The following is a 27,878-nucleotide window of genomic DNA, read 5'->3' as shown; positions in this document are numbered from 1 at the left end:
CCTTTCCCCTCACAAGGGTATCACCTCCTGCCTGCCTTGCCCCTGCCCTGAGCCCACCTCATCCCCACTCCCCGAAGGAGGGAGGGAGAATCTGCCCAGCCAGCCCTAAGCAGGAGGTGCCACTCCAAGCTGGGAAGTGGGGTGAGGCTGGGCAGGGCCTTCCCTTGCCAAGTGATGTTAGGCCTCACTCTCAGATGTGTCCTATTCAACATGATGGGGTGGACTGAGCAGTTGCATCCCTCACCATGTTGTGGCCTAACTTCCTTGTGTATCTGTTTTATACCTGTCCCTCTCTTCTAGCTGGTGTGGCCCTAATAGGGGGTTGGCTCCTATGCTGGGGTAGCATCAGCAGGGAAAGGACAGCTCCCAGGCGATCAGTTGAATTGGACTCTTCTTGGTGGTTTTTAATGGCCTGTCTACATCTGGTTAGGTGTGAGTCCCCTGGTTAGGTGTGAGGTGGTCTCAGGATACTTTATAGATAATAACCCTATACCAATATCTCTTAATATTCACTTTAACTATTCACTTATCTGTTTAAACCTCTGTCTTCCATCACAATCCAGGATATGTAAATTCTCAGCTGATTTATGATGGCTCTCACAACTAACTTTTCTACAGCAACTCCTCCCTTTTACTCTTTACCTTGAGCTTTACACTTGAAAGATTCATGTTGTAATTTACACTAAGCCTCAACTTCCCCCCACCCATAAGATTCCCCAACACAATTTTCCCTTCATATTTTTATCTGAAGATGTGGGCTGTTACTCATAAAGGCTCATAATGCAGGGAATGTTGTTAGTCTTTAAGGTGCCACTGTATTTTGCTATGGTAGATTAACACAGCAACCCCTTTGCAGTCTCCCTTAAATAGAAAATAAGTGCTATGGAGGAACAAATCCTCTACAATGCTCACATTCCCTCTCCAGTACAACTCTACTGGATGACCAGCCAAATGATCCTGAGCTGTTTCAGGAAAATTAAGTGAGCACCTCTGGGATAGTTCCCCCCCAATCGCGACCCTTTGTCCCCGACCTTCAAGGAAAGAGGAAAGCCACTGCAAGGCCAGCCCCTGAATCCCCGCGTCGGCGAGGCGGCAAGTCAGCAACCGATGAACCCAAGAAGCACCTATGCACACAAATGTGTTCTCAGGCCCTCCATTGCCTTACAGAGTTAAGAAAAGGCCACGAGAGTGTGTCAAGATCTCAGGGTGTTGATACCAGACATGGAGGAGGAGCCTCAGAAATGTAACATGTATTCTGGTGATGATGTGGCACAGTTGTCATGATGGACTCTGGTGACATCACAAACTGCGTAGTGAGTAGCTTCTGGTGGAGGATGGGTGGAGGAGATTAGAACTCAGTCAGAGTCCCTGGAAGTTCAAGTGAGGAGATGAACTACTGTGAGCTGATAACTGTAAAAAATGTGGTAACTGCAGCTACAGGGGCTGGAGCCATCTATCTTTTGGGCAAGACTCTCTTAGAAGCATTCAGAAGTCCTTCATTCAAGTCAGAGCCAAGACATTTGTCCAGTGAGTCATATGGGATACATGGAAATTACGAGGAATTCTCACCATAATTAGTGGGTTTTGTTCCCAAAGGGGTCATGACCATGCAGTATGTTATTTGATGTAAATGTCTGGCAACCACTCATATATTTGACTCATCCAGGGTTACTCATTCTAGTTATTGTGTAATTAATGACACAGTTTTTCCCTTTCGGTAATCTTATCCATCTTTTGTCTAGACTTCTAAAAATGCTCTCTTGTTGAGCTCTCCTCTGTTATAATAATCTTTTCTTTCCATTGTTAGGAGCCCAGCAAAGGAAGAATAATTGATCCATTTGTTGGAATTGGGGAGGGGGGGGGGTCACTGGGTGAAAGAACTTATAGCAGAGAGTCTGTGGAATATAGGAAGATGGTCTGCATATCTAGAACACCAAGTGTGTGTGTATTAAAATGTCTAAGGCTAATCTTGCTATTAAAGCAAGTTTATTTTACCCCATGAGTGCTTCATCCTTCAACAGATTTCCCCAGTGGAGGCAATAGTGTTAACTCCAGAATTTGTAAGTTTCATCTCAACAATTGCTGAAGCCATTCTGCTTAGATTATTTTTGGTGGAAACTAGCTGCTGTTACACCATCTCAGTTCGCCACAGTGCTTTTTTTGAGCATGAACGCACAGGAACACAGTTCTGGCTGACTTGGCATCAGGGGGTGTGGCCTAATATACAAGTGAATTCCTACAAAAAAGCCTTGGTTCTTCAAATTAATTATATGAAGTAATGGGCTAAGGGTTAAGATACTTGTTTAAGACAGGTAGACTAAAGATATTTCTGGAGAATGGGTATTAAATCTTACCATGAGCCTGAGCTGCTGAAGATCATCATAAAATGTTAATTTTAGTAGTAAAGTATCCCTGGGGAGTGCAAGATATATCCTGAATAGAACAGTAAATATTGGAGATGAGACTTAATAAAAGAAGAAGAGGAATTGCAGATTTATACCCCGCCCTTCTCTCTGAATGAGAGACAAAGAGCAGCTTACAGCCTCCTATATCTTTTCTCCCCACAACAGACACCCTGTGAGGTGGGTGCGGCTGATAGGGCTCTTACAGCAACTACCCATTCAAGGACAACTCCTGCGATAGCTATGGCTAGCCCAAGGCCATTCCAGCAGCGGCAAGTGGAGGAGTGGGGAATCAAGCCCAGTTCTCCCAGATAAGTGTCCACACACTTAACCACTACACCAAACTGGCTCTTGAATGCACAGGGAAGTTCTAACATATTTTGACAGTGACTCTTGGGATCAAGGGATTTGGGGAAGGTGTTTTGGGTATTATTAAGCAGGCATGCAGTGTTGTGATACTTTTGTCCCCAGTTACAGTATAGTTTTAAACAATTTTATTGACAACATATGGTAACAATATCCATTTATATTGTCTCTATCTCTAACCCACATGATATTTTCAGATTCCCCCCTCCCTCCATTACTAGACTCCCGCCGAAGTTATATACTTAAAGTTAACTTATAAAGGTACCCTTAACTATAAAAATCTAAATTCATATTCTACCTTTTTCTAATACTTAATCATTATTAAAAAATTGTCCAATGTCTTTTTACATTCCATTCTTTCTCTACATAACATCTAAATTTCTTCCACTCCCTTTTAAACACTTCTAAATCATAGTCTCTTAGGATTCTTGTTAGTTTATCCATCTCACTCCAAGATAAAACTTTCACAATCCAATCCGATTTCTCTGGTATTTTTTCTTGCTTCCACAACTGCGCATACAATGTCCTAGCAGCTGAGAGCAAGTACCAAATTAAAGTTATGTCTTCTTTTGGAAATTTTTCCATTTGTAATCCCAACAGAAAAGTCTCTGCTACTTTCTTAAAGTCATATCCCAGAATCTTAGATATTTCTTGTTGTATCATCTGCCAGAACTTTTTCGCTCTTCCGCATGTCCACCACATATGATAAAAAGAACCTTCATGTTTTTTACATTTCCAACCTCTATCCGACATCTTTTTACTCATCTTTGCCAATTTTTTAGGAGTCATATACCACCTATACATCCTCTTGAAACAATTCTCTTTAATACTCTGACATGTTGATATTTTCATAGAGTTCTTCCAAAGATATTCCCATGTATCCATCTGTATTTCCTTATTTACATTAATTGCCCATTTAATCATTTGAGATTTTACTACTTCTTCTGTAGACCATTTCAACAATAACTTATATATTTTCAATATTAATTTTTCATTACCTCCAAGCAGAACCTTTTCCATTTCTGTTTGTTTCTGTCTAATTCCTTCAGATTTAATATCGTTTTCCATCAAGCTTTTTATTTGTTGCATTTGAAACCAATCATACTTATTGTTCAGCTCTTCAGCAGATTTCAGTTCAATTTTGCCATCTTGCATCTTTAATAATTGATTATATGACAACCCTCTCTCTTCGTCAGATTCAACCGTTATTTTTAATACTTCTGCTGGTACTATCCATAATGGCTTTCTTTCATCACCATATTTCTTGTACTTTATCCATGTATTTAACAAATTATTTCTGATATAATGGTGAGGGAAAAAACTATCCATCTTTTCCCCCCCATAATACATATAACCATGCCAGCTGAATTTATTTCCATGAGCTTCCAGCATTAAAAGTTTTTTATTTAACAACATCACCCAATCCTTTATCCATGCCAAACAAACTGCATCATGATATAATCTTAAATCTGGAAGCAGAAATCCTCCTCTCTCTTTAGCATCTGTTAAAATTTTCATCTTGATCCTTGATTTTTTCCCAGCCCATACAAATTCTGAAATCTTCCTTTGCCATTTATTAAATTGTTTACTGTCTTTCACAATCAGAATAGTTTGAAACAAATACATTATTCTTGGCAAAATGTTCATCTTAATTGTAGCAATCCTACCCAACAAAGACAAATGAAGTTTATTCCATTTCACCATATCTTCATCCATTTTACGCCATAACTTTTCAGAATTGTTTTTGTACAAATCAATATTCTTCATTGTTATCTCTAAACCCAAATATTTAACTTTAGAGGTAACTTCACACCCCGTCAGTCTCTGCAATTCTTTCTGTTTATTTAGTTGCATATTTTTATTTATGTAAAGTCCTGCCATTTCTCCATATTCTTTTATTTTAGCTAACAACAAAGGTATCACTTGTATCGGATTTTCAGTTATAAACATGTCATCCGCAAATGCTCTATATTTATAAGCGAATCCTCTGATTTTCAGTCCTTCTATTTCTTTATCATCTTGTATTTGCCTTAGCAAAATTTCAAGAGTCATTATAAACAACAATGGTGAAAGCGGACATCCTTGTCTTGTACCTTTGCTCACCTTCATATCATTTGTAAAATCTGCATTTATACACAACTTTGCATGTTGTTCCATATATATTGCTTTTGTCATTCTTATAAAATGTTCTCCAAGATTTATCTTTTCCATTACTGCAAACATAAAATCCCAGTTCAAATTATCAAACGCTTTCTCTGCATCCATAAAAAATAATGCCACCCCTTTTTCTGGATGTTTCTCATAGTATTCTACAATATTTACAGCTGTTCTTATATTGTCTCTTATTTGCCTTTTAGGGAGAAATCCAGCTTGATCTTCCTTTGTAAAATTAATCAAATATTGTTTAAGTCATTCTGCCAAGATTCTTGTATATATCTTATAGTCATTGTTTAATAGTGAAATTGGTCTATAATTCTTTACATTTGTGACATCTCTATCTTCCTTAGGAATCAATGAGATTACAGCTTTTTTCCAAGTATTTGGAATTTTTCCTTTTGTTCTTACCGTATTCATCAATTTTTGCAATTTTGGTACTATCTCTTCTTTAAAGTTTTTATAAAATTTAGCTGTATATCCATCTGGCCCAGGAGCCTTACCCACTTTCATTACATTGATTGCTGCTTCAATTTCAATTTTTTCTATTGGATCATTCAAAATCTTTTTCATATATTCAGTCAAGGGTGCTATTTTAACATTTCGTAAATACTCCATTTTTTCTTTTTTTATTTTCACACCTTTGAATAAATTTGCATAATATTTGAAAAATTCCTTTTTTATTCCTTCTTGGTCTACTATCTTTTTTCCATTAGCCACAATTTTATTAATAATTTTATTTTCTTTCTTTTTCTTCAGTTGTCAGGCTAAATACTTTCCAGGTTTGTTTGCACCTTCAAATGATTTCTGTTGCAAATTTTTCAAATTCCATTCCAATTCTTTATTCAACAAATGTCTTATTTGAGTTTGTAATATAGTAATTTCCCTTATTGTTTTCTTTTTCTCAGTTCCCCTTCTTTTTTCTTTATTTCATTTTGAATGTCCAACATCTGTTTTTCTTTTGCCCTCTTATCTTTATTATTCAATGTAATCAATATTCCTCTCATTACCGCTTTGTAAGTATCCCAAACCGTCTGAAATTCTATGTCATCAGTATCATTTATTTGGAAAAAAGCTATGGTTTCCTTTTCTAGAAATGTCACAGTTTCTTTATCTTGTAAGAAATCCTCATTTATTCTCGATCTTCTTGTTTGCAATTTTGTGGCCCAAAATATTGGATTATGATCTGCACATATCTTTGGTAGAATCTCTACTTTTCTAGTTATGAGGCCCAAATCTTTAGAACCCCATAACATATCAATTCTAGAAAAAGTATTATGTCTTGCTGAAAAAAAGGTATAATCTCTTACTTCAGGGTTACATTTTCGCCAAATATCTTCCAAACTTTCTTGTTTAACCAACTCAAAAAAAGATTTTGGTAGTTTCCCTTCTTTGTTGTTGCCCTTTTGGCCAGACCTATCTATATTGTTTTGTATTGTTCCATTAAAATCACCCATCATCAAAATCTGGTCATAGGACACTTCATCCAACTGTCGATTAATGTCTTTTAAAAAAACATCTTTTGTGCCATTTGGTGCATATAGTCCTAATAACAATGTTTTCTTTGCATTAATCATTACTTCCACTGCCACATATCTTCCATCTTTATCTTTAAATATCAATTTTGGCTCTAATTGTTCCTTAATATAAAAAAACCACACCCCTTTTCTTTTGTTCGGCCAATGAAAAAAATTCCAACCCCAATTGTTTATTCCATAAAAATTTATAATCCTTTTGTTGTATATGAACTTCCTGTAGACAAATTATATTACACTTTTTTTTAATCCAATGAAATGTTGCTTTTCTTTTTTGTGGTGAATTTAGTCCATTTACATCCCAAGATAGTAATTTGTAATCCATTATGGTGCAAAGTCTTTATTTTCTTCAAAAAAGCTACACATTTCCTGCTCATTCCTCATTGTAATCCTTCTTCCACGTAGCTCAAAGCTCAAACCTTCAGGTATTATCCATCTGTATCTCGTTCCCTCAGCACATAGCTTCTCTGTCAGTTTCTTGTATTTCTTCCTGTCATTTATCACTTGTCTTGGCAGCTCTTTCATTATTCTAACTCTGCTCCCTTCCACTATCAAAGTCTTTTGGAAATTTTTATTCAGAATTTTCCCTGCCATGTCTTTTGTCCTTAATGTTATGACTATATCTCTTGGTAGGCCTTTATCTTTTGCATATAATGAATTAACTCTGTACATACTGTCAAACATGTTTTTAGACCTTTCAGGATCTTCCTCCAAAAAGTCAGCAATTATTTTCACCATATATTCCATTAAATCAGTTCCCTCCCCTTCAGGTACTCCTCTCAGACGCACTTGAGTTTCCATTAGTCTGCAGTCATGTACTGTTACCTTCTCTTGCAGCTTTAATAAGGTGGAAGCATGTACATTGACTTTCTCTTCAACATCCTTGACTCTGTTTGTCACTACAACCACTTCATTTTTGAAGTCTTCCATTTCTTTTTTAAGATCTCCAATGTCCTTCTTAAGTTCTTTTTTACAAGATGTTAACATCTCCACACCCTTCATAATCCTAGCTTCCATAGCATCTAACTGACCTTACATTTTTTTCCAGAGAGTGGGCTCTTGCATGAGTTTGTCTTTCTTCTGACATAAAAAAACCCTTCAAACATTTTAAAGTCTCCAAATCTAAAATCCAACACCAAATCTAATAGCTTAGAGCTTGCCCTTTAAAATGAGACTAATTTCGCCATTCTCCGACCTTCCTGAGCTTAAATATTGATTTTTGACAGTTTTTGACAATTTTCCTTTCTTCAAAATGGTGATTGCAATTTCTCTATGGTTAAAATTCCTAGCGTAGGCCTTCTCACCTTTATCTTACTACTTCCTGTTGTGCTAGGCCCCAAATCTTGTTCTCAATGGTATCCAAAACTCACAGTCTTCGTTAGTCTCATTTCAGTCTTTACTTCCTACTTCTCTAGGCCCCATTTCACGTTCTCAATGTTCTCCAATTATCGCGATCTTTGAAGTGCTTGTTATGTTGATTGTAGAGAGTGCAGAGCTGTGACGCTGATGCATTCGTCAGTCACCACAGGTATTCAAAACAATTCTTTTATTTCACAATTTCTAACAAAGTCCTTAATTTAACAGAGTCCAAACTTTAAGCTTTCTTTTCTTCACTTCCCTGTCTTTGTAATTCAATCCTTCCCACCTTCCAAAGTTATTTAGATTAGCTTTAAAAAGTCCTGGAGCGAGAAATTATAATCAAGTACCTCTTTACAGCTACGCAGCTTAAACTTTGATCTTCTCAAGTTTCAGATATTTATCAGTTCCAAAAGAGAATGGGATCTTGACAGGCTTATGCCAATTAAATGGCTCTATAATCCTCTGTAGATGATGAAAATGCCACTCTTCTTCAGTGGTCCTCAAAGCCTCAAAAACATCTCCTCCAAGATCTTTTATCAGTCGACGTTAACCGCCTTAGAGTTGCTGTCCGTATCCTGGACAAATCTCTGAGAAATGTAGGCAGAAAGCCAAAAGAAAGGTTTTTTACTACCCTGAACAGAAAACTAAGTTCCCCTTATTCAGGAGACGTCAGCCCAGCTTGATTCCCAGACTGGAAGCCCCTGTACCCAGTTACAGTATAGATGGGTTATGGATTATGAAAATATGAAACCCACAAACTTATTTGGGAGACTTCCCAGGTATGCAGAAAATGTGATATTTTAAAATTGACCAAAAGAAAATGTGAAAAATGCCCTGATGATGATTATGCATGTTCCAGGAGGCATGTAATTAGAGTAACTTAAGAAAGGGAAGCAGGAAGAGACAGAGAAATTGGCAGTACTTGAGAGTTTATAGAGTCCTGGAGGGGGAAATGTTGATACAGGGGGACTTCCAAATGGTATATCCTCTACAGTTCCTCATATAACTTATGAATTGCATACCCCAAATTTATTTATCTTTTAATAGCAAACTTCATAGTTGAATGCCCATAGGTGTCAGATAGTGGAACTTCAAATCAACCAGACCTTGAGTTGATACAAAGTTTAGGCTTTACAATATGTAGGGCAGTGACATGGGGGGCCACTGATGTACAAAGCCAGGGTTTCTGTATACTTGGGAGATTTACAGCCCAATCCTGACATGACGTAACTAAGGCGCCACTCATCAACACCCTAAGGATTTTGGCATGCTCAGGCATAGGGGTGGGGGGAGAGAAGAAGTGTAGGTCACCACATATCAGGTCATCACCATGGTAACTTCGCTGGAGTGCGGACCCCTGACGTGCGGGTGAGGCAAACTCAGCAGGAGGGGAGGGCCAGCCCAGGCCCCCCGGATTGGCCAGTGCTAGACTGGTAGACCTCCTGATGGCACTTGGGTTTTGGCCACTGTGTGACACAGAGTGTTGGACTAGATGGGTCGCTGGCTGATCCAACATGGCTTCTCTTAAGTTCTTAAGTACATATGATAGCTTTTCAACTATATGGTTTGTAAAGGCGGGGCTTTTTTGGTAGAAAAAGCCCAGCAGGAACTCATTTGTGTATTAGGCCACACCCCCTGACACCAAGCCAGCTGGAACTGCATTCTTGTGCTTTCCTGCTAAAAAAAACCCTGCTCAAAGAAATATATATATTTTTAAAACTCTGATTAATAAAAATTCTGCATTGACAATGATAACAAAGTCCATTATCTAAGTTATAGATAAACAGAATAGGAATAGAAAGTCCAATCAAGATCTTAGTACAGAAAAAAATGGGATACAGTCTACGAGATACAGTCCTAATAAAAATAAGATAGAAATAGACAGGGGTAAACAAGGATTAACAAACAGGATAATAATTACCTATTGTAGTCTTCAAGGAAGGCTCCAATGGTGATGAAAAATAAGATGGGGGATGGACCCTCTACTGATCAGGTATCAGGGGCGTATCTAACAGTGAGGTATGGGGTACTGTCAGGTGCACACGTGTGGGGAGTTGGGTCAGAGGTTATAAGGACTACCTTGAGCCCGTAGGGGATGGGAGGTGCAGGGGTGGATGACAGGTAGTCAACTGGTACATGACCTCAGAAAAAGGGGAGGCTCTGAAGTGACCATAAGGGCTGGACTTGTGCGATGGGCAGTGGACAGTTTATTCAGGGCACATGATTGGATACCCATATCCGACCAATGAGTGGACCTGGCTCTAGATATCTGATTGGGTTTCCCGGTAACAATGGGCAAGGGGGAGGCTCCAGGGTGTTGGATGAGAAAATATATCAGAAAAATTGAAACCTTCCAGTTAATGAAGATGAGGTGGTCCCAGAATGTTCCTGACCTTAGCTTTCTGGTTCAGCTTCACACCAGTCTGGTTTCTTTTCACTCTGCTGTGATCAAGGGCTACATTTCCAGATGGCTATGTGGGTCAGAACAGGTTCTGCTCAGGTGCCCATTGTATTTTTGCCACTATGGTATTTAAGGCTCATAGGGCTCTGGGGAAACCACAGGTCTGGCCACTTGTTGTGTGTTGGTTACATGACTTCTAAAAGCATTCGGAGTTTGGGTATCCCCAGCCTCTGATGCTCTCTGGTTCAGATCTTTACCCCACGCCCGGAGCTTTTCAGCCCTACCTTATAAAGTAAAAAAAATAATAACTTAAAACTTTTAAAAGGGATGAGATATCATAAAAAAAAATCACGTGGAAGGAATGTACAGGTTAATTTTTTTTCAGGGTTATTACTTTTCTCCTGCACAGGGCAGTGCTTCAACATTAACTGGAGGTTTCAATGTTTTTACAACCTGTCCTCCATTGTAGGATGTGACTTTAAGTTCAAAGTTCCCATATGGACTCGAGAGGAAATTTTAATAGCCCCCTCCCTATATCAGACCCCAAACCGCTTTTTCTAGGGATGGGCTTAGAAGCAATTCGATCCCTATTTACCCATCCTCGCCTGAGATAAACCTTGCAGGAGATAAAGAGAGCCGGAGATACGGCTTCCGTGGTAGTGCAGCACAATGGAAAAGAGATCTCCAATATTTTTGCAAAAATTAAAGACACAGGGAAGCACTCAATTCTTGACTCAATTTTAGGATTGAGTCCCACTTCGAGTGCAGTATTGAATGTATTATTACACCCAATCGTCATAATTTTGATATTCCAGAGTATATTTTGCACAACCTTAATAGGTCTCGAATGTTGGATGAGAAAACATATCAGGAAAATTGAAACCTTCCAGTTAATGTTGAAGTACTGCCCTGTGCAGGAGCAAAAGTAATAACCTGAAAAAAATTAACCTGTACATTCCTTCCACATGATTTTTTTTATGATATCTCATCCCTTTTAAAAGTTTTAAGTTAGGGGGTTTTTTTTACTTTATAAGGTAGGGCTGAATTGGGTTTCCCGGTAACAGTGGGCAAAGGGGAGGCTCCAGGGTGACAATTAGGGCAAGGAATGGGTGAGGGTATTGGGGTGGAAGTGATTAACAAGCTATCAAAACTTATCTAAAGGTGACAATAGAGGGCCAAATTGTTATCTAAGGTGACACCCGATCTAATCAAAGAAATCTGGCTCTAGGTGAAGATGTTCTTCCTCTTCTTTACTGGCACCATCTTTTGTCTTGGGTTCCGCTGGATAAAAGCTTAGGCAGTCTGGCAGGATCCATGCTTAAGATAAGCTTGATTGCCTTATGCAAACGTAACAGCTGTTGAGTACGTGAGCCTCTCACTTCGCTATCATGGAGTCTTGCATTGCAGGAAGATGGTTACTGATGATGTTAGCCTACCAACATGGTTTTCGTGATTGATGCTGAAAACCGCTTGCCCGGACAGTTCCTGGCTGCGCAACTTCTTACACTGCAACGGCCGAGATGGTGCATGCACGGAGTGGCTGGAAACCCATCTGTACTTCTGGCTAGTACTCTTCTGGAGACATAGAGTGCTGTTGTAATGCTGAGGCTGTTGTACTCACATAAGTCTCTTATAAAATGGTAGATAAAATCTACGTCTTACAGCAGATGTGTGTAAGTTGGATCTCCAGGCACCCTGGAAACCAAATGGGTGATTACGATGTCCGTATATAACTGAAATTGGGTGTCTCTTAGTCACACACAGTCCTCCCTGGTTCTCACTACCCTGAACAACTTAGTATCATCTGCAATCTTAGGCACTTCACTGCTCCAACACCAAAGCATTAATGAACAAGTTAAAAAGCACTGGACCTAGCACCAAGCCCTGTGGCATCCCACTGCTTACCACCTTCCACTGTGAAAACTGCCCATTTATACACACTTTCTGTTTCTTGTTAATTAACCAGTTTTTAAATCCACAAGAGGACTTGTCCTCTTATCCTGTGATTGCTGTGTTTGCCTAGAAGCCTTTGATGAGGAACTGTATCAAAAGCCTTCTGGAAATCTAGGCAAACATTTACTGGGCCACCTTTATCCACATGTTTTTTCACCCCTTCAAAGAACTCTAAAAGTTTAGTGAGACACGGTCTTCCCTTACAGAATCCATGCTAATTCTTTCTCAATAGCGAGAACCGATTCCACCATATTAATAATGAATATATAAATTTATATTATATAAATTTATATTATGTCATTGATTTATGCATAAAATATGATACAATAAATAATTTCTGTGTAGAAACTTCCTATTGTTTCCATTGCACTGAATCAGAAATATAATAATAATAAAAATAAATTTTTATTTGTATCCCGCCCTCCCCGCCTAGGCGGCTCAGGGCGGCTAACAACCTTTTATACATGTACAATAATAGATAAAAACTTTAAATTCAACAATAAAAGCATTTAAACATTATAAAAACCAGTTAATAATTAAGAATACATAATTTAAGTTAATTTAAGTTAATTTAAGTTAATCTGGCAGCAGTGGTGGCATTCTGACGCTGGTCTGCCAGTTTAATAATTCCATGATAATGTAGGTCCTTGGAACAGGACCATGCTGGCGGGTCCTTAATTCATAGTAATTCAGCAGCTGGTGTATGCTCGTTTGAAGAGGACAGTTTTGCAGGCCCTGATCAAGGTTCTGATCAAGGTTCCACAGGGCCTGCACCTCCTCCGGAAGCTGATTCCATAAGGCAGGGGCCGCAGCTGAGAAGGCCCGTGCTCTGGTGTTCTGGAGCTTGACCTCTCTTGGCCCAGGGATACTCATTTTATTTTTTCCGACTGACCTCAGTGCCCTCTGGGGTTCATATGGGGAGAGACAGTCCCTCAGGTAGGCTGGTCCTCGGCCATACAAGGCTTTAAAGGTAATAACCAACACTTTGTACTGGACTCGGTATATAATTGGCAGCCAGTGCAGTTCGCGCAGCCCCGGTCGTATGTGCTCCCATTTCGGGAGCCCTAACAATAGCCTGGCCGCCGCGTTCTGCACTAGCTGCAGCTTCCGGGTCTGGCACAAAGGTAGCCCCAAGTAGAGGGCATTACAGTAGTCCAATCTTGAGGTGACTGTTGCATGGATCACTGTTGCGAGGTCGCGACGTTCCAGGAAAGGGGCCAACTGCCTTGCCCGCTTCAAATGGAAGAATGCTGACTTGGCAGTGGCTGCTATCTGGGCCTCCATTGATAATGAAGGCTCCAGTAAAACACCCAGATTCTTTAGCTGGTGCGCTGGTTTCAATGGCGTGCCGTCGAAGGCTGGGAGAGCTATTTCCCCTCCTAGAGCGCCACGACCCACACAAAGGACCTCTGTCTTCGCTGGGTTCAGCTTCAGCCCACTCAATCTGAGCCATGTCGCAACAGCCTGTAAAGCTCGATCCAGGTTCCCTGGGGCGGAGCCAGGTCGGCTGTCCATTAGTAGATAGAGCTGGGTGTCATCTGCATATTGATGGCAGCCCAGCCCAAACCTCCAGGCAATCTGGGCAAGGGGGCGCATATAAATGTTGAACAACATTGGGGAGAGAACTGCTCCCTGAGGCACGCCACAATCTAGTGTGTGTCTCTGGGATCGCTCCCCCCCAATATCCACCCTTTGTCCCCGACCTGAGAGGAAGGAGGAGAGCCATTGCAAGGCCAACCCCCTAACCCCAATGTCGGCGAGGCAGCGCCTTAGCAACTGATGGTCGACTGTGTCAAATGCCGCCGACAGGTCTAATAGCATCAGTACCGCAACGCCGCCACGATCCAGTTGCCGCTGGAGGTCATCCACCAAGGCGACCAGCACCGTCTCTGTCCCATGACGCGGTCGGAAACCAGACTGGCATGGGTCAAGGACGGAAGCGTCATCTAGGAACTTCTGTAGCTGCAACGCCACTGCCCACTCAATAATTTTACCTAAAATTGGTAAATTAGACACCAGTCGATAATTCGCCAATTCAGCCGGGTCTGCTGTACATTTTTTTAAGAGAGGGCGAACCAACGCCTCTTTCAGAGGCGTTGGGAAGGGCCCCTCTGCGAGGGATCTATTTATGATGTCCCGTAAAGGACATCTAAGCTCCCTCTGGCAAGATTTAATCAGCCAAGAGGGGCAAGGGTCTAAATCGCATGTTGTTGGGCGAGCAGCGGAGAGGATCCCATCGACTTCCTCCAGGTTGAGTGGGTCGAAGTGATCCAGTACCAAACCCAAAGACAGGCACGGAGCCTCAATTATTCTAAACAGTTGTGCCGGGCGCGAGTTTGCAGATGCAATCTTGGTTGCAAAGTAATTCTTCTTTGCAGCCTTGACTGCCGTCTCATAAGACTTCATAAACGTTCTATAGGATGTTCTCATTGCTTTGTCCCGAGTATGTCTCCACTGCCTCTCTAGTCATCTGAACCCTTGTTTCAGCTGGCGCAATTCCAAGGTGTACCATGGGGCCAGCCTCACACGAGGGTGCAGAGGGCGCCGAGGTGCTATTTCGTCGATGGCCCTGGATAACCGGTCTTGCCAGGTCTCCACAAGGCCATCAAGGGAATTGCTAGTGGGCCAGGGATCCCTCAGGGCCATTTGGAACCGTTCCGGGTCCATCAGGCCCCGGGGGCGAGCCAAAATAGGCTCTCCGCCCATACAGGGTTGGGGTGGCATCCGCACACGGGCCTTAAGGGCTAGGTGATCCGACCATGGTACCACTTTTACAGTGATATCATTCACCAGGACGCAAAGATCAGGTCTAGTGTGTGCCCGGCCTGATGCGTGGGAGTCGTGACAAATTGAGAGAGCCCCAGTGTCGCCATGGAAGACACTAGGTCCATCGCCTGAGTGGAGGCCGTGTCATCAGCATGGACGTTGAAGTCACCCAGGACCATAAGCCCCAGAAACCTCAACGCCCAGCCCGCCACTGCCTCCAATAGTGATGGTAAGGCGTTGGCTGGTGCGTTAGGCGGACGGTACACCAGCCAAACTGCCAACCCCTCTCCAACATCCCACGCCAGACCGGTGCATTCGATACCATCAATCTTTGGGTCCGGGAGGGCCCGAAAGGAGTAACCCTCCTGTATGAGTAGCGTCACCCCTCCCCCCCGCCCGCTAATCCGTGATTGGTGAAAGACCGAGTATCACGGGGGGGCCATTTGGGAGAGAGCTACTGTCTCCCCGTCCCTCACCCAGGTCTTGGTCACACAAGCCAGGTCCGCATCCTGCTGAAGCAAAAACTCCCTCAGGGTCGCGGTCTTGTTGTTTATGGACCTGGCATTGCATAACACCAATGACAGAGGCGAGCAATTCCTCTTGGTCCCACTACCTGCCACCGTTGGAATGGGAAGTAGACTGGAAGGTGGCCGAGCCCCATTTTGTCTCTGTCTCCTTCCTTTGTATTTCTGTCTACTCCCACCGTCATATCTTCCCCTCCCCAGGAGCACTGGAATCCCTTGACCGAGCATTTGCACCTGCCTAAGATAAGGTTCTTCGGTATCGCTCCCCGATTTATCTACACCTGCCGTTCTAACTTACCCTTCCTCACCAACCCCTCCGGTTTCCAACCGCTAGACCCACTACCTATGTCTTAAATTAATTAATTTAGTTACCCTTCCCTATCTACTTCAATCAATTGGTTTCAAAATGTCTATAAATTTCTATAAATGTCTATAGATTTATTCCTTCCCAGCATTATTAAAAAATGTAATATTCAACCGAATCTAATGCAACATTGTCCATAAGTGATGGGGGATTTCTTCTCAATGGGCAAGTTTTTCACTGATGGATTATGGTTTTCAGGATTTTCTGTTAAGTATCGCTCGGATCCATTTGCAAGAGCAAGTGTTCCTGGAGAACTCAGAAGGACCCTACAGTCTCTCACACCAAACCTCGATGGCTCCTCCAAAAAGGCGGCACTTCACACCATCATCCAGTGCATCTTTCTAAAGGAATCAGAGGTGAAAATCCAGAGTTACTGGTTCTAAAATGCAGAATGGAACAGCAAGCCAGAAGCACATGAGGACAGACCCCCACCTCAAATTTTGGTTTAAGTCTTAGGCTTTTCTTCATTTTGACCATGTTCCACTAGAGATCTCTGAAACTCATAGTACCATCATAAACAATTTAGATCAGTTGAAGTCTTTGAGCCTAGAAAGGTGTAAATTCTGTTTAGGATGGCACTGTAAATCTCTGAGATCTTCCACTTGTTCTGGACAAAGGGATGGGACTGTTTCATCAAAAGAAAGCAAATGTTTTTACTGGAATGTCTATAAGGTGAATTGAGAAGACAAGGTAGCCATTTCCACAGGAGTGAAAAAGTACATACAATGTATAGGTTGCAGGACTGGGGATCTACAGCTGGATTGTCTCTTCAGAAAGAATCAAAGGATGCTTGGAGCAGCAGTGAGAGTGATTTGCCAACCTTGCTTTGCTGCATCATTGTGCCAGGTATATTTGGTCCAGTGAGGCAAGGTATTTTTTCATTCCAAGGAAATTTTCCTCACTACCTCTACCTGTGGGGTTACCCTGGACTGATTTGCAGGGGCTTGGCTTAATGCTAGCCAGTAGTGGCACAAGGCCAGGAGCAATGCCTAACACCTCCTTCACTGCTGATGGCCAGAAGTGAACCAAATCACTACTGGGCATCAGCGCCTGCTTAATTGTGCCAGCCTAAGAGGTTGTTTGAATGACTTGGCTGGAGAACCATCTCTGCAGTATGTTTTGTCAGTACAGAAAGCTGTGTCTAGGTTGCCTAGGCATGCCATTTGGGGAGATCCCATCTCTTAACTTTAGGTCAGTACATATATCTTTTGGTGTAGCCTTATAGGTGCAAGTGAAGCTTTCCTTTTTCCGATTAATGAATAGTCAAAGATTTCCATGTACCTGTGGGATTTTGTCATACACATGGATTCAGGAACTTTGGATTGCATCAAGGGGCTGGAGTGCCAAGCAAAAAGCTATGCTCTTCTTACTTTAATTCTCCTTAGCATAAAGGGGTATTTCAGACTCACATACAATGTAGGGACTAACAGAGCCAAACTACATATATTTGTTTGTTTTTTAATCCAGACCTGACTTGCTTTCTCTGCAGGGAAGTGTTCTAAAAGTCTGTGGGCACAAAATTTAGCTCAGGACCACAATGCAGGGCGATGAGGGGCTCCTGCTTCCCCTCCACCTTTTCCTAAGAGGAATGGCCCCAGGGGAGTTAATTGCCCCATTTTGGAGTTGCAGATGCATGGAACCCAGATCTGACCAGTAAAAAAGTATAATGTGATTTGGCCTTGTATGCTAAACTCAAATATGCGTACTAAAACCCTGCTGGCTTTTCTTTTACAAAAAAAGAGGCCATTTTGCAAATGGGCAATTGAGAGTGGATTAGTGGTAAGTGAGGGGCACTTAACCATTTCCCTCACTGCCATTTCCCTCCTCCAAATGACTGCTCTCTCAGTGGCTATACACACACACAGGGTCACATCACAAAGTATTATTTGGATGTGCAATAAGTATTTGAAGTGTTGTAATAGTTTATATTATTGCCAGATTCCCATTTGATGATCTGTTTCTTGCTTTCCAGGCAAGTTCTTGTAGCTATGATGATATAAAATTAGTGGCATCATTCCTGGATGACCCAGATAATGCCGTCAAAACTGAGGCTTTAAATGCTCTCAAAGCTTTTACAAGTATTTGGAAGTTTAAAATCAAAATCCAGGTAACTATTTACAGAAATTGTGTGTTGCTTTCATCATCAATATATTTAATTTTCAACATAGTCAAATATTTAGAAACTTAAATCCAAACACTGAAGCCATGAACAAATATCAGATCTTTCTACAAACCTGAAAAAGCCTCAGGTTAGTAAAAAAAACCCTGAAATCTAAAAAAGGGATAAAATCTACAGACAGAGATTAAAGGCAGATTTATGGAAGTTCTGGCTGATGTTGTTTGAACTACAACTCTTTTATTTATTATTATTTCATCAACAGCTTTACCTGTCTCTTCATTTTATCTCCTGACATTATTAGCTTTAGGGTTCTGGTGTGGGGAGAGTTTTTCTTTTTTATATAAATAGCTGTTTTTCTGGAATCCTCCCTGGTAGACTTCTCCCCCACCAAGGGGTAAAATACAACTTTGTTAAATATAAAATAATTTATCACTATGTCAAATGACTAAAATACAGTTGACAGTGATCTTGTAGATGTCAGGTTCCCACTTTTCCTTCCATAGACTCTCCATGTGTTTGGATAAGTATTTATTGTAAGGCAGGATACATTGACATTGACTCACAGGCAGTATTGAAAATGATACACAACAGCACAGGTTCAGATTATATACCCTTGCAGTGGACGTTAGATGTATGCCTAAACTTTGGACATGAATACAGTTCAGATTTAGTGGCTGTAGGTCACAGACACACATTCACTACAAAGCTTTCTACAAAACATCCCAGAGAGGGAGAAACGACCTTGGTACTAAGTGGTTTCCCAGCTCCTAGGAGGCAAGCAGGTTAAGTTTCGATTATGCAGCAGACGAAGCATTCTACTTCACACATTCCACAGCCTACATCAAAGAAATACAGATAATGGGAAGAAACTTGACAGTGAAGGAGGAGGAGGAGAGAAAGAGAAGATTGGCTTTATACCCTACGCTTCACTTGGAGTTTCAGGGTGGCTTACAATCTCCTTTTCCTTCCCCTCCCCACAACAAACACCCTGTGAGATAGGTGGGGATGAGAGAGCTCTCCAAGGCTGCTCTTGAGAGGAACAGCTCTGAGAGTTAGAAGAAGATGATATCGGATATTTAGAACCTCACCCTTCACTCTGAATCTCAGAGTGGCTCACAATCTCCCTTACCTTCCACCCCCACAACGGACACCCTGTGAGGTAGGTGGGGCTGAAAGAGCTCTTATAGCAGCTGCCCTTTCAAGGACAACTCCTACAAGAGCTATGGCTGACCCAAGGTCATACCAGCAGGTGCAGATGAAGGAGTGGGGAATCAAACCTGGTTCTCCCAGATAAGAGTCTGCTCACTTAACCGCCACACCAAACTGTTATATAGATGGTGCTAAGGAGATCTGAAGACCTTGCTAAGAGTATTTGGAAGGAAAGTATGACTGTTTTGGTGTGTTTTGCATAATTTGTTGTGAATACAATGTATGGTTTCTGGAAGAGTTTGGAAAATGTTGCCAAAGGCAAAGGTAGCAGAAAGTGAGGAAGGAAGAGGGTTATAGGTGGCTGGGAGGTTAATACTAGTAGGACATTGGCACTGACTAATATGGGAAGAAACAAAAAACATGGGTGTCAACTCTCCCTTTAACTGCATACAACAGCTTTCTGAAAGTATAAAGGCTGCAAACTTGCTGAAGTTCTCATTGCCAGAAACTGGTTCTGCAGCTTCCATATATAAATGAAATATGCATCAAGATTATTACTAGGAAATATCTCATTTTACAGGAGAGGTTCTGGGCTCAGCCACACCCCTGATCTGGGATTCCTGCCCCCTAAATTTAAATGTAAAGGACAGACTGTGTTTACTCAGAGCTGAAGGAAAATTAATTCTGCTTCCTACATATGCTCTGATGTACTCTCTGATTGCTTCATAGGATTTATATGACAGTGCTGGCCTTGAGAACAGATTTTGCAGCTGAGATCTGGTTTTGTGTATGCCCCACTGCTACTTTCATAATCACAATAAGTTGCTCTGTTTTTTAATATAGGAATATATCCCCAAGATCACTGAGCTAGTAGTCAGGAACAGGGATGGCAACCTGCAGGCTGCTGGACTGCGGCTGATGAATGGATTGGACATATCAAATCGCGCTTACATAATCCTGAAGAGGCTGCTACCAGACTTCATGGATATCCTGCTAATGGCAGACACTTCAGCTAAGGTACAAATATGACTGGGCTCCTTTTCCTCTACCACCACCTTAGATACAGACAAAACCTGAGTTGGGCAGAGATGCAGGTTCCTGACACCATTCTCTCCAAAAGATACTGATAAAAATGAACAGATTTCTCCCCTAAACTAATCCTGCAAAGGGAGAGCTGCTACTTTAGTCACAGATTGGAATATTACCTTCAGCTCTCTGTATGAACTTGTGACATTGGTTTTTATTAAGTCAGCCCAGTGGTTTGTCAAACCCAGTACACAATGTCTTTTTCAGTGGGCACTGGCTCTTGGGAAGGTCCTTCTGAGGTTCCTGAGATTCTGTTAACTAGAAATGCCAAGGACTGCACCTGAAACTACCTGCATGCAAAACATGTGTTCAGATGCTGAGTGAAGTGCCTTTTCCAGCTGGTGTCATCTGATCTGCTATATTTTTTTAACAATAGAAATTTTAATAGAGTTCCTCAGTTATACCCAATGGGAAAATAGTGATAAATAACAACCAGTGTATTCTTGCCAAGGTGGCCCCAAACACATTTTGTAAGCACATAATGTTCAAACTGGAGCATATACTTTAACTATTTAAAAGCTGTGCTGAATAAAATATTTAGCAGTAATGACAGATTGTATGCACTCTATGCAAAGATGGCATTTACATCCTAAAATAACAACACATACTTTTCAGCAACAGGATTTCAGTATAGCATTTTTTTCATTCAATCCAAATCCAATATCATCATATTTCTACTAGCTACTGGGTGCACCATCTACTGGGTGAAATTAGGAATGGCATAATTATGAGTCTGGCTCCTTAATGGGTTACTTTTGGGGAGGGGGGGTTGGTCATCAAGTAACAGCTGTCTTATGGAGATCCCATAGGGTTTTCAAGGCAAGAGACATACAGAGGTGGCTTGCCATTGCCTGGCTCTAAGAAGCAACCCAGGTCTTCTTTGGAGGTCTCCCATGCAAGTACTATTCATGGTTGATCCTACTTAGCTTCCAAGTGCTGACAAGTAAGGGCTGCTCTGGTAGACCACATTAAAACCTGAAAACACTTGAAAAAACAAAAGAACTAAAAACATAAAGCAACTGTTTATTTTAAAATATCAGGAGCAAGTTTTGAATGATATACTGTTCACCTGTAGTATGAAATGATCCAGGAAGGGTAACCTAAAAAGGCTTAAATCCCTCTTCAGGTTGGTCCATAGCTCAATGGTCATAAGTCTGCAAGCACTTCTCCTAGGTAGAATGAATGGCAGGTAATAATGAGAGAAAGATCTCTGCCTCAATACACTCTTTTGGTTTTGAGTAACCTAAACCTTCCACCAATACCAGCCTCTCCATAATTAGAGGGTGTCAGCTGACCAAGAAAAATAATGTCCTGTCCTTTTAATAACTTTAATATGCAGAAGTCTGCTGTTGAAGATATCCATGGCATAGAGTTAAATAACAGCACCTAAAAGTTGCTGCAGATAAAACTGATTTTAAAGGGATGGCTAAGAAGGATCAGTTTAAGAATTGGCAGCCCTAGAGTTGAGAGAAGATCCCCATCAGGTTAGAATCTGTGGTGAGAAATGCCATCAAGTTACAGCTGCCTTATGGCAACCCTGTGGAGTTTTTCTTACTTCAGGTTCTCTCATCCTGGAATAAACCAAGGTAATAACAAGACATACCACAAAGCTGAATGGAAATAGATAATTATTATTTTTTTTAATTTAAGACTTAATAGATAATTCTTAATTTTTAAGATATTGTTTATCATTGTTAAAAACTTACCACTCAGTGACACTTAAGTATATGTTTATATTAGGAGCTTAAGCCAGTCCAAACTTCTTTTAATCAGATGCAAAAGCCTTCTGGAGTTTGCTGGCCAATAACTTTCTACAATATTTTAAGCAAGCCATTCCTTTCGATGGCAAAATGCTCTTCTGCCCTCTACAATTATTTATTTATTTGTTATTTCAAACAAGCCATTCCTAAGTGAAAGCAAGATGCTCAATGCCACAAGTGTATAATTTTTAAAAGGCCAGTCCTGTACCTCTTATATAACTAAATGCAAAAACCTTTTAGAATCTGCTGGCAAATGCTCTATGCTCTGTGCAAAAGACTGGAACACTAAGATTAACAATATCTTTAAAATTTCTAGTTCAGCATAAAAAGATTACGTGATTCTAAAAAGGTTTTCCTTAAATGGTTCTATTAAATGTTAGCCATATGAACTGTGATCCCTTTTTGTTGATTATATTGCCTGCTTCCATGTCATAACCCTGAAATTCCTTGGAGGTCCCCCATCCAAATACTAGACAGAGCCACCTTGCTTAGCTTCCAAGATCTGACAAGATCAAGGCTCTGCGCCCTCACTTTTTCATCTTGTAATGAACATCCAAGCTATTAAAGAATTTGTCCCTCCAGCACTATCACCTTTCATTTACTAAGGGTTGTGGAGGGTGAGGCAGCAACTTGCTACTAGAAGAGTCTGGGGTTTGTTTGCCCTGTAAAATGATCTAATGCCTTCCTCCAACTCTGTCTGAAGTGTTCTCATTTGTGTCTCTAGGTGCAGGTTCTCAAGCTTCTTAGCACAATGGCCCAAAAGGAAGATCTGCTGTATGACATCCTGAACAGCCAGGTAAGAGCTGCCCTTGTGCCTCTGTTAGAAAGTTTTGTGCTTGAATCAGAAACAGGGAATGTGTGGTTGCTATGAGAACTGACTAAAACAGATATTTCCTTTCTGTTGCCTGGGATCTGCAGTTATATGGTACACTGGCTGATTCCAGTTGACTTCAGAGCAACCAGAATCTCATCATTTGAGAGTAAACAGAACGTGGATAGAAATCTGACCCTCCCGAGCTGCTGTCTTCTGTTCATCCACAGTTATTGGCAATTTTGGTTTCTCTGGCAGGCCATACTTTGGCTCTTCATTTTTCCCTTTAGTTCTTAGCTATGATAACGTTCCAGTATCCAGTTTCTTCATTGCAAAGTTATTGACTTTTGATTTCCTCTTCAGCCACCAGGCTTTCGATAAGCCCCTAGCCCCAGAACGAGACCCCTTTACAAGTGCAATTCCATGAAAAATCTCTTGTGTGATCAATATAAAGACAAATTAACTAAAGAACATGAAGGTCAGAATTCTACACAGCAGGAGTCAAGTTGCACCTTTAAGACAACCAATTTTTATTTAGAATGTAAGCTTTCGTGTGCTCTTAAGCACACTTCATCAGACGAGGAATCCAGCACAATGAGCTGAGTTCTACACAGGGTCTGGAGGTGAAGCAGAAAGCGAGAGAAGAGTGAACCCCAGCCAAAGTCCAGCCCTAGGGACTGGCAGTTTATCTGCCCAACTGACCACTGTTGGAACTATTTCTACTGCAAGTCTACTCCAGTGATAGGGAGCTGTTCCTTCAGTGCCATCACATGAACATATGAAGTTGCCTTCTACTGAATCAGGCCTTTGGTCCATCAAAGTCAGTATTGTCTACTCAGACCGGCAGCAGCTTTCCAGGGTCCCAGGCTGAAAGAGGTCTTTCATATCACCTACTGCCTGATCCTTTTTAACTGTAGATGTCAGTAGGATCAGCACCAGGGGTTTTGGTGCCCTAGGCCCTGCCAACACCCCCAGCAGACCTGGGAAGGCGAGGCTGGCAGGGTAGCACTTGTGCTCTTTGGAGCCTGCATTCCCTTGCAAGGGAAAGCAGGCTTCTAGGAGTGTGCACTCGAGGGGAGGGGGTACGTGTGCCCACCCCTGTGGGTAGGTGATGCCCTACCTGGCCTACTGGACATGCCAGGCCTGGATGCCAGGGATTGGACCTAGGACCTTCTGCAAGCAGATACTCAGTGAGCCACAACTCCTCCCCAGTCCCACCATTCTACCACCTGGTGCAGGCTGGTCAAGGCTAGAATGACAGAGCCTCATGTTGATCAACAAGCACTACCCTTGGTTCCCTTCATCATACTAGTTGTCCTGTAGCATCTTTGACAAGGGTTAGGGTTATAACTGTGTAGCTCTAACGCATATTAATCCCACACTTTCTCCGAGGAACAATGTGGCAATGAAATCCAGTGTTGGTATGTGTAAAATGATATACATTGGAACAAAAATAAATCCTGACTTCAAGTAATAGGCTGATGGAGTCTGGACTTGTTGAGATTGAGAGGGGAAAAGATCTTGGGGTCATAATAGATAACTTAATGAAAGTGTCAACCCAGTGTGCTGCAGCAGTGAAAAAAGCAAACTCTGTGTTAGGGCTTATTAAGAAAGGGTTGAAAATAAAATGGCAGATATTGTAATGCCCCTGTATAGATCTTGAATCCTATGTACAGTTCTGATCCCTGTATCTCAAAAAAGGACATTGCAGAGCTGGAAAAAGTACAGAGGGCAACCAAGGTGGTTAGGGAATTGGAGCACCTTCCCTGAGAGGAAAAGCTGAAGAGTCTGGGACTTTTCAGTTTAGAAAAGAAATGACTGAGGGAAGACATGATAGAAGTTTATAAAATTATTTATTTATTTAATTTATACCCCCACCCTCCCTGCCAAAGCATGGAATGGAGAGAGTTGACAAAAAGAAATATTTCTCCCTCTCCCCAAGTACTACAACATGAGGACAGCCAATGAAACTGATGGGCAGAAGGTTCAGAATGGACAAGAGGAAGTACTACTTTACACAGAGAGTGATTAAAATGTGGAATTCATTGCCAGAGGAAGTCATGATGGCCACAGGAATAAACAGCTTTAAATGGGGATTTAAGAGGTTCATGGATGATAAATCTATTAATGGCTAATAGCCAGAGTGACTGAGGGGAACCTCCATATCCAGAGGCACTAAACCTCTGCAACCTGGAGCCAGGAGGCAGCAGCAGAGATCTATCATGCCTCTTGACCTTTATGTCCTGCTCTTGGCTGTCCAAAGGAACTGGTTGGCCACTGTGTGAGACAGGATGCTGAACTAGATGGACCAAAGGTCTGATCCAGGAGGGCTCTTCTTATGTCCTTATGGAGTTTATGTTTCTACCTACACCAGTTTTATCCTCCCAACATCTCTATGAAGTAAGTTAAGCTGGGAGAGTGTGACCAGCCCAGAGTTACCCACTGAGTTTCATGTGGCAGTCAGGATTTGAACCCAGGTCTTCCCATTTCTAGTCCAATATTTTACCCACTATACCACAGTAGCTCCCCAGTGTTATGATACATTTAGCCATTTGCATAAGGATTGAGAGGGGCATGGGGAAGAAAGAAGGGGTATTGAACTAAAACTAGTATTTGATGTCTCTATTTAAGGCAAAGCCTGAATTTTTGAGCCTCTTCCAGCCTTCTTTGCCTGAGAACCTGCTTTATGAGATGTTAGTCTTTGTGGAGCAGCTAAATGAGAGGCGTCTGGCCCCAGAGTACCAGTCAATTCACTGGCAGTATAACAATCTCTCCCTTCACAACATCATCTTTGGTGAGAATTCCCGTCTTTCTGACCGCCTGATTGCTCTCATCATCCACCCAGAGGAAGAGGTGCAGGTGCAGGCCTGCAAAGTTGTTTTCAGCCTCCATCTCAACAAGGAGGAGAGCAAGGTCATCGGCAGCATCTCCCTTGGTGCTGACATCAGTATCCACCCCATTGACTCTGCACTCTGCAACCCACCATTTAGTCCAATCATCACTTCCTCTCCCACCATTAACAATGTCATCTTTGATGTCCCCATTGTTGATGTCCCCAGTGGTGGCCACCTGTCTGATGATGCTGGCCAAAATGTTCAACCCTCTCCTGCCACTAGCAATGTCATTGTTGATGCCCCCAGTGGTGGCCACCCACCTGATGATGCTGGCCAAAACATTCAACCCTCTCCTGCCACTAGCAATGCCATTGTTGATGCCCCCAGTGGTGGCCACCCACCTGATGATGCTGGCCAAAATGTTCAACCCTCTCCTGCCACTAGCAATGTCATTGTTGATGCCCCCAGTGGTGGCCACCCACCTGATGATGCTGGCCAAAACGTTCAACCCTCTCCTGCCGCTAGCAATGTCATTGTTGATGCCCCCAGTGGTGGTCTCCCACCTGATGATGCTAGCCAAAACTTTCAACCCCTTCAAGTCACTAATGACACTAGCCAAACTTTCCAGCCCCTTCAGAGCACTGGAGACAATGTCCAGGCCGTTAATAGCAGCAGTGTCAGCAGCCACACTGTTGACAACACTATTAACAGTAGCCCTGTCCTTGCTGAGCCCACGGATGCCTTCCAACCCATTGCAACTGCTTACTCAGATGAAGACAGTGACAATACATAGAAGAAAAGGAGACTAATAAATGAATTGGAGAAGAGACAACAAAATCACTTGTATGACTTTTTGTCAAGCAACTACCTTTATGTGTTTGAATCTAACTGCATCATTCTAGCTTCTTCATAAGAAGGGAGAACCCTTGGTTGATGGGTTTAGAGGCAAGTGTCCCAACATCTCTCAGTGCTTGGGGTGTATTCTTTGTTTGTTCCTTAAAACGATTCATAGCTTAGCTTAACTGCTCCATTTCAGAGCGCTCAGAAAATAAGGTCACCCTGAATGTCTGTGGACCTGCACATACCATAATCTCTGAAGGCTGGATTTTGTCAGTACCAGGTTAAACACATTAGCACTAAAACAGAAAGACATGAGAAGCTGTTTGAAAAGGAAGATCTAGTGTTGTTCCAAAAAAGACAGTTTAGATATCACAATGTTTTTGAACCACATAGTCCATATTCCACATGTGCCTTATTTGGAGATTGTGTGATCCAAAATAGCTCATCTGACCTGTCAAAGCTGCACACAAATGTAATTTAGTCATCTACAGGTTCAAAGTCCATCAGTTCAATGACTTTTACAGATATCTTAGTCCTCAATAGCACATGCAGAAGGAATGAGAACTCCACAGACCTGATTTATATGACAGCTGCTAGTATTCATGATTCTCTTTATGACATTTGTCTAAGAAACATGGTTTCCGTTTTGTTTTTATTTGCAAATTTCTAGTCCTTTGAACTGTAGAGAGAGGTTGCACACCAGAGGCCAATAGGCTCTGGAACCAAACAAGAAATGATGAACTGGCCATGAACCAAGATTCTTCACTTTGCTCAGACCCAGCAAAAATAAGATGCTCAGGGCAGCTTGGACTCTCCTGATTTAAAAGAATCTTGGTAGTGGGTGCTATGGCCAAATTTGTAATGTGCCAAATTAGATAGAACTAATTTATCCTTGGTGTAAGAGAGGAATGCAATGGAAGCAGGACAGTATTGCGTTACACATATTCTGCAGCCACTCCATTGGTTAATTAGTGATCAGTTTCCCAAGTTCAGTTTAAGGGGCTACCTACAAACCCCTTCGTGGCCTAGGAACCACTTATTTATGGGTAGGATTGCCATCTCTGGTGTGGATAATTCCTGAAGATCTGGGGGTAGAGCCTGAGGTCAGCAAGCTTTGGGGGAGGGAAGGAACTTCAGTGGAGTGTAATTAAGGCTGCCAAGCCCTTGGTCTGGGTGGGGGTTCCCCCACCCGGGAATTTCCCAACCCTCCAGCTCACATTGGGCCGGCAGGGGGAACCTCCCCTGACATTGTCAATGTGATGACATCACCCGGAAGTGATATCATCGTGCCGCTGCCGATGTGTGGTTGCCACTCTAGGCGTTTCCTGGAAACCTCTATGGTTTTCTCAGATGCTCTAGCCATTTGGGAGGGAAAGCTCTATGGTAGGGACTCAGAGGGGACTTGGCAACCCTAAGTGAAATACCATAGAGTCCAGCAGTCATTTTCTCCAGAGG

At 42.0% G+C, this 27,878-nt stretch overlaps 1 protein-coding gene across 1 annotated transcript; it reads left to right on the top strand.

The window, feature by feature from the left end:
- The first annotated feature begins 1,356 nt into the window (after positions 1-1,356).
- LOC132566471 (armadillo repeat-containing protein 12-like) lies at positions 1,357-26,420 on the top strand. The gene is made up of 6 exons (XM_060231541.1): positions 1,357-1,527; positions 16,023-16,180; positions 17,797-17,931; positions 19,936-20,109; positions 22,663-22,734; positions 25,381-26,420. Exons 1-6 carry the CDS (start codon positions 1,389-1,391, stop codon positions 26,374-26,376), a joined length of 1,674 nt encoding a protein of 557 aa, XP_060087524.1. The 5' UTR covers positions 1,357-1,388; the 3' UTR covers positions 26,377-26,420.
- Positions 26,421-27,878: the final 1,458 nt, after the last annotated feature.

Source organism: Heteronotia binoei, chromosome 2 (genome assembly GCF_032191835.1).
Source record: "Heteronotia binoei isolate CCM8104 ecotype False Entrance Well chromosome 2, APGP_CSIRO_Hbin_v1, whole genome shotgun sequence".
NCBI classification, from domain to species: Eukaryota; Metazoa; Chordata; class Lepidosauria; order Squamata; family Gekkonidae; genus Heteronotia; species Heteronotia binoei.
Note: the sequence above shows the minus strand (reverse complement) of the source record. Positions and strands in the feature narration are given on the sequence as shown.